The sequence below is a fragment of the Rhodamnia argentea genome, chromosome 7 (assembly GCF_020921035.1).
Source record: "Rhodamnia argentea isolate NSW1041297 chromosome 7, ASM2092103v1, whole genome shotgun sequence".
NCBI classification, from domain to species: Eukaryota; Viridiplantae; Streptophyta; class Magnoliopsida; order Myrtales; family Myrtaceae; genus Rhodamnia; species Rhodamnia argentea.
The window spans coordinates 22425093-22438765 of record NC_063156.1 but is presented as its reverse complement, the minus strand read 5'-3'; the positions used below and the strand labels follow the sequence as shown (position 1 = coordinate 22438765).

The 13673-nt window shown below is 40.7% G+C and overlaps 2 protein-coding genes across 3 annotated transcripts; both read left to right on the top strand.

The window, feature by feature from the left end:
- Positions 1-4477: 4477 nt before the first annotated feature.
- LOC115734846 (probable serine/threonine-protein kinase PBL3) lies at positions 4478-9388 on the top strand. Its single transcript, XM_030665806.2, has 6 exons — positions 4478-4814; positions 6943-7283; positions 7355-7490; positions 7575-7711; positions 7939-8062; positions 8670-9388. Exons 1-6 carry the CDS (start codon positions 4748-4750, stop codon positions 9146-9148), a joined length of 1284 nt encoding a protein of 427 aa, XP_030521666.1. The 5' UTR covers positions 4478-4747; the 3' UTR covers positions 9149-9388.
- A 982-nt stretch (positions 9389-10370) lies between these two features.
- On the top strand, positions 10371-13565 carry LOC115734848 (vacuolar protein sorting-associated protein 29). 2 transcript variants are annotated; one of them, XM_030665808.2, is made up of 4 exons: positions 10371-10494; positions 10730-10894; positions 12243-12380; positions 13045-13565. In XM_030665808.2, the coding sequence occupies exons 2-4, from the start codon at positions 10763-10765 to the stop codon at positions 13342-13344; spliced, it is 570 nt and encodes a 189-aa protein (XP_030521668.1). In that variant the 5' UTR covers positions 10371-10494; positions 10730-10762; the 3' UTR covers positions 13345-13565. The 2 variants fall into 2 exon arrangements, with proteins under 2 accessions (XP_030521668.1, XP_030521669.2); XM_030665809.2 differs by lacking the exon at positions 10371-10494 and adding an exon at positions 10507-10659.
- The last annotated feature ends 108 nt before the right edge of the window (positions 13566-13673 follow it).

The window sequence follows — 13673 nt, the reverse complement described above, 5'->3', positions numbered from 1 at the left end:
AAGCGCGCGTTGAATTGCTTGCGTTTATACTATCGATTTCATGCGTACCTTCGCCACAAAATCATAATCGACAGCAGTGAGCGATTTCATGTTTCATATAAATCTACCATATCACGGATTTCGGGATCTATTGAGATTTTATCCGTGTTCTTAATTGAATAATTACGGTGAATTATTGCCTTTAATGACAATCATTTGCTTCTGTTAGAATCCATTGACTACAACTTATATTTAGACACACGAAAAAATATAAAACTAACAAAATAAAAGTCTTGATCATGAATGTCATCAGAAATAGTATCTCAAACAAATGATTTCAGATTTCACACTCATCTTCGGATGCCATAGAAACTGAAGGATCGTACGAAGATATAAAATAAGAAAAGCACAAAGATTTGTTCAAGATCATAGGTTCCGGGTTCCGGAAGGTGGAATCCACCTGTCGGAACCGATTCCCTAGTTTTTGGAACATGAAACCTAGTTTACATTTCTTGAAATCTTGAACCTATCTTATTTCTATTGATCCGGTTCTCGATTTTACCCTGAAAGCATGGTCACCATGAATAAGAAAAAAGTTATCATACTATTCACTGTCATGGAATCTAAATTTTGCTATTGGCGGAATAAATTTGGATACTCAATTCATTAAGCTGTCAGGAATAATTGGATTCGCTTACTTTTGAAAAGATTTCTTTTGATCTCTTCATCTTTGCTTCCCCCTCCCTCTCGCCAACCCCCACCCCCCTCCTCTCGCTATCACCCCCATCTTTAAGATTTCTACTAGTTTTCGGTCGGATTCAAGCACCGAACTTCTAGGGATCTTCTGTGGGGAGGTTGAAGACCACGTTTTCTTTACTTGGATTGGCTTTCTTTTCTCTCTTACTATGTTTTGAGAGTTTTTTTTTGTGTGAAAATTTTTTTGCAGCTGATTTTGAGTGAATGTGAATTTCAGTTCGACCATCCGTCAAGTCAACAACCATCAAGGAAGATGTTTGAAACGTGGCTTCGCAACTACTCCGAGATTAGGACACTCTCCCATCTCGAGTTAGATTTAGGTTTAGTTTTTGGAGTTTCACTATCCCAAACTAGATCTAGATATAGATTCGAGAGTTCCTTACAGATATTTAATCTATGTTTTTTCAACATTTTGATGTTGGTTTTATTGCTCGACGAAGGTGATGGGGACATCGAATCTAGATGCGCACTGCGAGCTATTGCAAATGGTGTGGGAGATCTCGGTGTGTGCTTTTCACCCAACCTGGTGATCGGTCACCGATTATTGATGATTACAGATATGTTCTTAAAGGGTGAAAGCGTGCTCTTAGTTGCAGAATATACTTTGTCGTTTACTTTCTTGGACTTGCTTTGTTATGCAATTATTTGGGACTTGCTATGCTTGAAAGCTGTCTTTGTAACTCTCATTTTGCTTAATGAATGAATTCCTTTTTCGACCAAAAAAATAAATCTCTTCTTCTTTACTTAAGCAACGATAAGCTACTTCTTTCCTTAAAGTGAATTAAAATTCTCTTTACTGTTTTTGCTGGAAAAAATAGAGTGATTTGTCCATCACATTAGTGTTGTTTAATATGCTCCATGCTATAATAACAATGACATTTGCTTTTACTTTTATGTAGGTGCATATTACTTTTTTCTGTAGTGTAAATTTCGCTTCTTTCTCAGGATCTTTTTGGAAAAAAAAAAATTCAAATTGAGGATTTTTTTTCTTCTTTGGTTTCAAAGAGCCATCATATATCACAAATGATTGACCAGAGGACTAAGAGCTTACAAAACTCATCATATCGTTATTACGATATGTCAACTCTTTTGCTTTTGCACGACTCAACTGCAAGTTTACCACGGCGCAGCGTCGCATCATCACTCGGAGTCGCGCAGCCTCGGAAGATCATCTGGCCATGGATTTGCATTTCACGTGGCGCTTATCGAGCAATGCTTGCTTCGAGCGGACGCGATGTCTCCCGTCAAAAAGCATCGCCAAACTCACCCAAAATTACAGTCAAACGGCGCGATGGGTTGTTAATCGAACACCTGAATGAACTAGAAGCCAGGCGCTTTAAATTAAACAAACATGTCCAAAACAACTATTTAAAGTTGCGGTACGGACCTCATCATTTGATAAACTAAACCCCGCGCATCATATGCCGTGTCCTAACATTTGTGCGATTGACGTCTTGTTTGGAGACTCTCCTCGGCCCATACGCTTTTGCCCTAAGCGTCACGTCGCTATGAAAAGCCCTGCATTAATCATCTGGAGATAGTCTACGAACGCGGAATCCCTAAGAGCCAAGGAAGAACTTGTCCTTCTCTTGATGTTGACCCCTTGTCCCAGTTGACATCCTTAAGCATTGGACCCGTTTGGTAATATTAATTATTCGAGCATTAATTTGTGCATGTAGAGTTAAGGTGACATGAAATAATCCTTGCTACTATAAGGAAATTGAATAAGTGGGGAACTCGTGTTCGATTTTCCTCGATTGTTGCCGTCGATCAGGGACAAATTTTTGTATGAGATAACCCTTTTTTTTTTTTTGTGTGTTTATCGGTGTTATAGAGAAAGTGCATTCTTTTGTTCGTGAAATGAGCTTTGCGATATTAATGTTACGGTTCTCGAAAATGGAATATTGTTGAAAAAGTCCTAAATTTTTCACACTTTTGTCAATTTAGTTTTGAACCTTTAGAGTTTGCCTATTTAATCCTAAATCTTTTCATCTTTTGCCGGTTTAGTTTTATTGGTCGGAAATTGCAGACGTGAATGCTAGCGGTTCCACGTGGCATCGCCGGCTCTGAAGTGAAATTTTTTTCATATATATATAGTTTTTAATTTTTTAATCTTTTTTCTTTTCTTTCTTTTACGTGTTCAGAAGTCGAAGGCTTTGCAAGGGCTGGCGACCCATGCCCGCGGGGACATCGACCTCTAAACCCAGAAAAAAGAAGGAAAGAAAAAAAGATTAAAAATTAAAATTTTTTGAAAAATACATTAAAAATCAATATAATTTGTCTACATCAGAGTTGATGGTGCCACATTGGATGGCCGGTGTTCATATTATCGATTTTCGGTAAATAGGATTGAAAGTAAAAATATTTAGTATAAATCGACATACTTAAAAAGTTTATGACCGAGTTAGCAAAAGTATGAAAAGTTTAGACTTATTTTGATAATTTTTCTGTTCTCGAAATTTTACCTAATTTTTAATTGTTCGAAAGTTCGTTTAAGTAGCATAGGATCTTGAAGGCTGGTGTTGCAACTTGCAACCAATTCTTCCTTCATCCATTCTAGGAATATAAATAATCCGCCAATCGCCAGCGCCTCAAAGTTGCTGCCACTATCCTGAGTACAACACACGCCAGCTGTGTGTGACGTCCAACGAGTGGGGTCCTCCAAGAATGATGAGGGAGTCCACGTGGCGTCCACGCGATGACGCCACCTCACTCTAGCCTTACCGGCCCCCTCTTTCCGTGGAGGAGATTTCTTACGTGGGCCCCGGAGAAGTATTTCGTTCTACGCGTGGACCCAGCTGACGCGGCATGCCTACGTAATATGCCGGTCACGCCACATGGTGTTAACCCCCGTGCCTTTTTTTCATGCATCGTTATACTAGATTTAATTTTAATCTCGTCGGTCGTGAATCCCACGTTAGTCACCATGACCATGGAGACCCCAATGTGGATTCACATCCAAATGTACTTTCGAAACGGACAAGCTCGTGCGTGATAATTGTGGCCCGATTTCACGCGCTTAATCGATATTCAGATTCTTTTCTCAAATAAATTTCACTTCTAAAGTAAGTGGAGCGCACCAAATTAAATGATTTCGGCACCTGTTTATTCGAATATCGAGCAAATGTAACAAATAAGAAACGACGTAATTTAAAATGCGGGGTCGAAGCTCGTTTCGAAATATGTTTTTGAACTCGCATGATACCACGGTAGTCATGGAATTAATGCAAGAGATGGGTCCTAGTGCACGGTATTATTAGTTATTTTAAGAGTGGGAGTAGCTTTGCGCAAGAATCATTAGTGTTAATTAAATGATCAAGTCGATGGAGATGCACGGATAATGGTTTCTAATTAAAAATAAGCGGCGAGTGCAGTCAAAATCACGCAACAGCCTACTTGTCCCCGCTCCCAACGGAATAGTCCAAATTACCCTTCCCCAGGCCCACAAGCCCGCCACGTGGACCACCCCGGTGCCCGAGATCGTCTCGTCGCCGGAGCCCCGCTCACTTCCTCGGCCACGAAAGAACCACTTATTTACGACCGGACCTCGTGGTAAGTCCCGTAAATAGACGGAGAAGGGGGCACTCGTTCCGTCATTGCGAGGGGGCAGATGATGCTCCCCGCATCGCGAGCACGTCGCTACACGTCGGGCTTTTTGTCCTTTTGTTCACTGTCATTTTCCTTGTTTTCCACAAAACAGAACATCCAAAAAAGGGAACACCCAAAAAAAAAAAAAAAAGAAGAAGGAGAAGAGAAATAGGAAATTCGGTTTTTTCTCTGTCTTCTTCGTCGCGTTCGTTCCTCTCCAGAGCAGGAGAAGAACCATGGAGGCGAGCGAGGAGGAGAGAGACATCAACACGGACCTTACCAAAATCCCGTTTGGGAAGTAGACATCTATCGATTATGGTCGTTCTCTCTCGCTAGCTCTTTGGGGGTCGAGAGTTTCTTGTTTTTTTTTTTTCTCATTCTTGGTTAGGAAGAAATCGAGGGGGGGAGATATACAGATTGGCAAATGGGAAATTGTTGCGGCTCTCGCAAGAAGGAAGCGAAGTCGGAGACGTCGCTTACCACCACCTCCGGTAAATCGTTCTCACCGAGTTCTTTGGATGTTCACGTTAAGCGCCACTGGGCTTGCTTCGCTTATTTTCAGCTCATCTTGGTTTACAAGATTTTTGCCGACGGAAATGGTTTCTATTTTGGTCGTTTCTGTTGTTTTACTTCTGTTTCTTGCTTTGGGTTTCTTTCCTTTTCACTGTCTTCTCATCAACGGTTCGGTAGGAACATGGGTTTTCGAATCTTTTTTTTTTTCCTGAAGTTCCTGTTTGATTGTTCTTGGATCTATCTATTGTTCTTCCGGTGTTGGGTGTTTTCGAGCGCAATGCAACTTTTGAACGTTGGGAAACACTTGAACGCTTAGGCCGATGTTCATCTCTTTAGTCGCAGAAACAGAGCTGGTTTTGAAAATCTTGACGCTATCCCGACGTGTCTTTAGAAACGTGCTGTGCTTTTACGCTCTGGTCTACTTCAATGAACTGCACTGTATCGATTACCGAATATCAAGTGCTTATTTGCCCAAGAATGCTGAGTGCTTGGGAGAGCTGCGGTGATTTTGTGCTCGAAAGTCTCCATCCTTTAAAATGCATGAAAATAAAGAGCAGAGCGGCACCATTCGCAAAGTTGTTGGCTGCAGTTGTGCTTTTCCATGTGGACAATTGTCCCAGGATGGGTTTGGTTATGATTGTTAAGCTTTGCTTTTCATGTGCATTTATAACGTCCTTTGGCTTGACACGTGAACTATTTCTGGTGGATGGATGGTTATCACCACATTTAATCTGTTGGGTTAGAATTGGATGTTTTTAGGAGATCTACTGGTGTGCAGTCAGCATCACTTGGTTTGTCACTACGTGGCTCATAAAGAGGAATTTGTTTGAGTCATTACTCGAAGAAATTTTCGCTTTTAGCTTAGAATCACTCCATCAAGTTAGAAACAGGATTTCAGTGTGTTGATTTGACTTGTGGATGTTTAGAGAACGACTGTCCGAGGTAGCCACATGGTGCTAGGAGGTGGCCTCTCCAACCCCTGCGCTTCTTGAGGATGCCTTGATAACGCTGGCAGTGTTGGTGAATTGGTTGACTTTTTGTTTCAGAGAGTGGTTTTAGATACTAATGTTTGTTCTTTGCCGTATGACGAAAGCACCTATAACAGCACGAGGTGTCGATGACTATGGAAACGGAGGATATATTAACTGTATGTGACGGATCATTCATCTTGCTTCTCAACATCAACATCACCTTTATCCCAAACTAGTTGGGGTCGGCGATCATTCATCTTGCTTCTGAAAAAGAAAAATGGCAGAGAGTGCTTTGGGAGATCACGAGATTGAGATTGTAGATTCAGTTTTGTTTTGTAACTTTTTGACATCTGAAAAGCCAGCAGCTATTTATGTATGAAAGGGTTTAATTGTTCCTACTGTTTTCTGATCCTTCTTATTTTTTCAGATGGATCCGAATTAATAGACGGCTTGATAGGCAAATAATCAACTGATTCATGACTTTCCTAAAATTTAGCTATTGCATTTATGTGGGAGTTGATTTTGGTACTAGCATACGAAGGATGTTTAAAACTGTGGTTTTATTTTAGGAGTGCAAATTCTCATATTTACGCTGATTGTCCCCGGTGCCAGAATCAGTTCTGTCTATGAAAGACAGGGCTGCTTGGCCAGCCAGAACAAATACACATTCACCTGCTCATTCACCTCGGGCTGCACATGCTCCGTCATGGACATGGAAGTCTGCATCAGGCATATAGCTATCATTCTGTCCGAGCCAGAACTCCTTTACCCTGCAGCATTATGGATGAGTTGGTGCTTTCTGTTAGAACCGAAGTTTAATCATCGACTCCAGTTTTCTTAATACGAACAAAAAATTTGCTTTTCTTGCTAGCTGTTGCTCAGATGTATTGAATGCTTATTGCCAAAACTTGGAAGAAGTCACTGGAATAATCCTTGGTGTTTTGGACCTTTTGATTCGTTGTTTTCATCTCTTCCTTTAGTTGCATCTTTTCTTTTGGGGAATCTCTGCTCATTTATGAGTGAATCATCCAACAGAGGAGTCACGAAGACGTAGTGTGTCATGGGGTGCATGGTTTTACATTTTTATTGTGCCTACTTTCAACTTTTTGTGTAGTAACCAAGATTCTTCTTCCAGGAGGTTTAAAACTTACTCAGAGCAGTATCCATTCTTCAACTGCTTTGAGTCCTAGTGTTCAACTTCAAGGTGAAAAGTGCAAACCTGTAAGTCTTCCCACTCCAAGATCTGAAGGGGACATACTATCATCTCCACATTTAAAAGCTTTCGCGTACAGCGAGCTTAAGAATGCCGCAAGAAACTTCCGTAATGATAGCCTCATTGGAGAAGGGGGCTTTGGTTGCGTGTATAAAGGGTGGATTGATGTGCAAACCCTTGGTCCTGCAAGGCCAGGATGTGGAATGGTTGTTGCTATCAAGAAGCTTAAGCCTGAGGGTTTTCAGGGTCACAAAGAGTGGTTGGTAAGTTCATTTGTTGGACTAGGTTTTCTCTTTGCAAAACTCTGAGCACTGTTGTTGCCTGCTGGCCGCAGGCAGAAGTGAATTACCTTGGTCAACTTCATCATCCGAATCTGGTCAAACTAATCGGGTACTGCCTGGATGGTGATAATCGACTATTGGTGTACGAGTATATGCCCAGGGGAAGTCTCGAAAATCATCTTTTTCGGAGTGAGTGAATGTTTTTGGTATTTCATATCTTGCTCAGCAAAAGGAGATGTACAGGTGAGCTCATCGAGTTATATATGAATGCAGGGGGTGCCCAGCCACTTACCTGGGCAATAAGAATCAAAGTTGCTATAGGTGCTGCTCGGGGGCTCTCCTTCCTTCACGAGTCAGAGCAACAAGTCATATACCGTGATTTCAAGGCTTCCAATATTCTGCTGGATTTAGTATGTGCACTCAAAAGAATAGCAACTGCCAATGAACTACCTATCAAACGGAGAGATTCTGTCTATCTATTTGTTTTGTGGATTTCGTGCGTGGGCATGCGGATGTGTGCCCATGCCCATGCTTGAGTGCATGCACGTAAACACTACTTATTTTGGAAATCTGCTTCATTTGTGTTTTATAAGGTAAATTGGTTCTGTACTTAATGTTCATTGTCACATTGATGCAGGAATATAATGCAAAACTTTCAGACTTTGGCTTGGCAAAGGCAGGCCCCACCGGTGATCGGACTCATGTTTCGACTCAAGTGATGGGTACTCAAGGTTATGCTGCCCCTGAGTACATAGCAACAGGTGCGATTGGCATGGTCTTTTATAATATACGTGAGGTAATCCTTTACTGACGAACATCAGGACCGATACGCTGACTAATTCCAGAAAATATGGCTCTTGTTGGCATGAGTTCTTTAATGGCTTCAATATGCCAATACTTGAAAGTCAGACCTGGGTTTTGAATGGCCATTCCTCCTCAATCACCGGGATGATTCTACCATAATTATTTACAATTGTTGATTGAAACGGCCTTAGCACATCTGTCACTGCCGAACGAAGTATGAGGTCTGTGCTGACCTAGAGTTTCATGGTATCCGAACGTGGACGGTGATTGGATTTCTACTGAAGTATACCCAAGAAGTACAATGCTGATGCATTTCATTTAAATTGCAAATCCTAGTTTGTCAAATTCTTGAATTTGTTGATCACCTCATACACCACTTAGATCCATGAGTCAAAAATGGCCTATGAGGCATTTCTTATATCGTAAATGTCATCAATGTCGAAGTTTGGAACTTGGAAAGACTGACAAATGAGTCGTTAACTCATTAAATGGAATGGTTAATTCCTGTTCTGGGGAACTTTTCTTGCTCTCTATGTCCTGATATACACTGTTTCTGTTGAACAGGGCGGCTGACTGCGAGGTGCGATGTGTATAGCTTCGGGGTTGTGCTGCTGGAGTTGCTCTCAGGACGCCGCGCTGTCGATAAAACAAAAGTTGGGGTGGAGCAAAATCTTGTGGATTGGGCTAAACCGTATTTAAGCGACAAGCGGAAGCTATACCGCATAATGGACATAAAAATGGAGGGGCAGTATCCTCACAAAGGAGCATTTATGGCCGCATTCCTTGCCTTTGAGTGTATCGGTGATGCCAAACGTCGACCTTCAATGACCGAGGTCCTGGCAAGACTAGAGAAGATCCCGGTGCCAAAAGAGTTGACGGCTCCTGCTAGACAGGAGCAGCAGCAGCTCGGCTCGTCGTCTCCAGGACTGAAATCTCCGTCGCAATGCAACAGCCCTTCGCCGGCGTTCAGGACACCGAGAGGATCATCCCCGTTAGTGACGCCGAGAACCCCGCGCTCCGCTATGAGATCGCCCCGTGAATGAAGAGCTACGGCAGATTCTTTCGTACCCCACACGGTTAACAGCAATGTACATCCTTCCCATTTTCGACATCCTGGACTCTGATCAGGCATAGCTTTGGAAGCTTTTGTTTTGTAACGAACTGTATAACACGGTAAGAGGGAAAATTTTGAATTGGGGTGGAGTGGAACTAGACTTCACTTCCTCCAATTCCCATGGGAATCTAATTTGGCATTCATGATCCAAATCACATTTCTGCTGTCAGTGTCTTTATTCGCAGAAATACCATGACGCATTACTGACTAAAACGAGAAATAGTGCTATAATACATGCACGTCTTGGAAAAAATTGATAACGAATAATGACTTCCGTTGAAGTTTTTAGTTCTCACGACAAAATTTTTGTTTACTGCGAAATGATGATTTCATACTTCTTACAATATACAAATATTAGCACGTGAGGCGATTTTTTTTTTTTTTTGGATAAGTGTGTTAGAAATCTTAAAACTTGTTAGAAAGTGTAATCGAGTTACAAAACTTTTCAAATTAATGAAATTAAGTCATTCTGTCGATTGCACTTTTTGGAAAATTTAAGATTCGATTGCACTTTCGTGATAAGTTTTACAATTTGATCGCACCTTTTGAAAGTTTTAAGATTCGATTACTTTTGTTACAAATTTTAAGATTATATTATACTTTTTGAAAGTTTTAACACTCAATTACAATTTCGTGATAAGTTTTAGGATTTTCAGTGCATTTGTTCTTTTTGATAAAAGAATTTCTAAAATTAAAATGAAAATTTGTGATAAGTGAAAGTCTTAAAACTTGTCATAAAAGTGCAATTACTGTAAAAAAAAAATGCAATAAAGTCCTAAAACTTATCACGAAAGTGCAATCAAATCAAAAAACTTATTAAGTTTGTGAAATCAAATCCTTCCATTAATTGAAATTTTTGAAAGTTCAAGTATTCGATTATACTTGTGTGAAAAGTTTTAAGATTTGATTACATTTTTTGAAAATTTTAGGACTTTATTATACTTTCGTGATAAGTTTTAAGGCTCGATTATACTTTCGTGACAAGTTTTAATACTTCCACCAGACTTATCTCTCAAAATTTTTGAGTTTTAGTAGGAAGGAAACTTATTTTTGACTTTTCCTCGAAGGAAAACAGGGGCTCACGACGTCGTATCGCGTACAAAATAAGCCACTGTTACATGCTCTTGCAAGAGTATGGTAAGGTTAAAAACCAGCCCGACAGTGAAAAAACCAAAGGGAAGGAAGGAAAGGAACGAGCCCAAGAAAAGGGAAATTTCAGGGCACGACAAGAACGAGGGACGGAGGAGGGTCTTCCATGTCCGCTTCTGTTCCAGGGTATGTACGAGTCAACGTCTCTCTCTCTCTCTCTCTCTCTTCGCACCTTGTTAGTTTCATACCCAATTCCACAATCTGAATTTTATGCGCTGCATTAAGGGGAAACGAAAGAGATTGATTTTGGAAGGTCGATCGAGGGAGAAAGAGAAAAAGGATCATCTTTGGGTGTGAAAATATTAATTTTTCTTTGTTTGTTTGGCCCTTTTTTCTGATCGTCGTTGTTCTGATTTGATAGAGAGTAGCGAATTTGTGGGGGGGAACGAGAAAGATGGTGTTGGTGTTGGCATTGGGAGATCTGCACGTACCGCACAGGGCACCTGATCTGCCCGCCAAGTTCAAGTCCATGCTCGTTCCTGGCAAGATTCAACACATCATTTGCACCGGCAATTTGTGTATCAAAGTTTGTTCCTTTTTCCTTCTCTTCTTCTTCTTGTCGATTTGATTCCCCAACCCATTTACGATCGTGATCTCATTTGGTTTTCTTTTATCAATTACGTGTTGCTCGGTCAATGCTGTCTTTTCCTTTCCTTCTCGTTTTTGGCTGCAGTTCCCATGGAGTCATGTAGCGATGGTTTTTTTATTTTATTTTATTTACTGCTGTTTTCATTTTTATGTAATCTTAGTCCTATGCCCTCTAGCATATTGTAGGGATTTTTTTTACTCGCATTGTTCTGTTGGTGATTTTTCTTTCCTTATTTTTGCCTTACTTATGGGGCCTTACCTTACTGCTCATGGATGCATTTGAAAGTGTTGTTTAGAATCACTAGATTGGTGCATTCTTGGCACTCCCGGGGTCAGTCTATTTCCTGAGAGAGGAGGCGTTTAGATTGCTGTCCTCAAGTGGCTTATTGTGCAATTACTGGTTGTCCTGCAAGTTTCTGTGATTTGTAGAAATTGGCGACGTTCTTCACTTCTTTTGTTGTGCAGTTACTGTGTCATAGTCTCTCACTTGTGTTGCAAATGACAGTTCACTTACATGTGAGTTGCAAGGAGAGCTCTGTTGGGCGTGCTATTTGATAGGAATGTGTCTTTATCTGTCATATCCTCCTTAGCTTCCACTGAACTCTAACAAAATTACACTTTGGAAAGAATGGTTTTAGGTGCTGCCTGTAGTGTGAAGAAGTCTTCCATGCAGCATGTCTATGATGAAGGGTTTTGTCTTTCATAAAGAGTCTGACTACCAAGTTACCATGTGCCTTGCGTCTTTGGTGGTGTATGAATTAGAAGGAACTTAGATCAGCTATAGCAGCCTGAAATTCTTATATGTTGTAGCGTGGTTATGGAAATGAAGGCTTGGGATTCTCAAAGTGTGTTATTGAGCTGCCTTGATCTTGAATGAAGCTTAGCAAGTACCTTCTCCATCAGCTGTTTGTTATGTACGGCTGGTAAACCCAATTAGAATAGAACAACCACTTTCCCTCAGATGTGAATGCTTGGCTGAGGTGGTGTTCCTTCTTTCATTATGTCACCAATTTGTTGGAAATCCTGATTGTTGCTGTCTACAAGGAAATCTAACATTTGCATTGTCATAATACTCAGTAATTATCGCTTGTGTCACTATAGGAGTTTCCAATTACTTACTTTTACCTTTTCAAATGACGCATAACAATTTCTTAGCCTGATCTTGACATTTCTTTTAGCGGTCTCTGTCTAGAGTTGGTACATGGACAAATCATTTTTCCATTACCTGTCTTAGCTGGGCACACTTTATTGTTACTAGCTGAAAGTTGCTCTCTGACGTGTTTCAGGAAGTTCATGATTACCTGAAAACTCTCTGCCCGGACCTTCATATTGCTAGAGGCGAGTATGACGAGGAAACTCGATATCCAGAGACTAAGACATTAACTATTGGCCAATTCAAGCTTGGACTTTGCCACGGTCATCAGGTTGGATGCTCTTACTATTTCGCTCTCTCTGTACTTTTTTACAAGCCCAAAAGATTTTTATTTTTTGTACTTTTTTATTCTGCAATCCGAACTTGGGGCTGAAGCTTTTTCATTAATCAATGTTCAATATGCAACTGACTGTGAAACTGATGGGTGTCATGAAACCAGAGATGAGATGGTTCAAGCAGTAAAGTTTAGAATGCTTAAGGGATTATGATGCTAGATTAATTATCAGGAAGTTGTTGATATTTCACTGCCTTCCTATGTTGATTGTCCCTGATAAACTTGAACTTAAGTTGGCAACCTTGGAAGCTTTCTAAACTTGTTTTGCCAAAAAGGACATCAATCTGATGAATTTATTGCGGGCTAGTGATATGGACAAATAGCTTTATAAGTCACAGTGCATGGTAGGAAGTCCTCATCTAACTTGCTCCTCGAAAGACATTCCTTGGAACCTATCTCCACCCTATCATGGAGCATCATTGCTGCTTGCTAGTGATCAAAGTCAATTCCACTTCCTGTTCTAGTGTCATAGTACTATAATAGTTTGAAAGGCACTCGGAAATTGGAACCCAAATAAAAGAGAAGTGTCTTGTTTAGTTGACACTGAAGTTTCTTGTATTGATCTTAATTATCTTATTCCCTCTCCTTTGGTGCTTTGTAGGTTATTCCCTGGGGAGATCTGGACTCTCTAGCCATGCTCCAGAGGCAGCTGGACGTTGATATCCTTGTAACGGGTCACACCCACCAGTTCACTGCCTACAAGCATGAGGGAGGGGTCGTGATAAACCCAGGTTCTGCTACTGGTGCATACAGCAGCATCACTTACGACGTGAATCCTAGCTTTGTGCTCATGGATATTGATGGCCTGCGTGTGGTGGTCTATGTTTATGAACTCATTGATGGGGAGGTTAAGGTCGATAAGATTGACTTTAAGAAGACTACTACGACGACTGCTCATTGACTGCCATTTTATGTACTTATAGCTTTGACCGTAACACCTGAAATTCTGTCTTATTTTGTTGAAGCAATCCTAGCTTATACATCTTTGTCATTGTCAAATGACCATGGACTCGCTTGTTGGAATTTTTCATATTTTAGATAGCTCGGGATATTTTTTATTGAACATCTTGTACATGTACTCCTCATGTTAGATTTTGGTGAACAGTTGTGATTTCAGCAGAATTTGACTTGTTTATACACTCTTTTGATTGTCGTCAATGCCACGTTCCAGTAGATGGGCTTGAAGTTGATCGAGCAATTGGTTTCTGCATTGATGAGCTGATGCTCAGC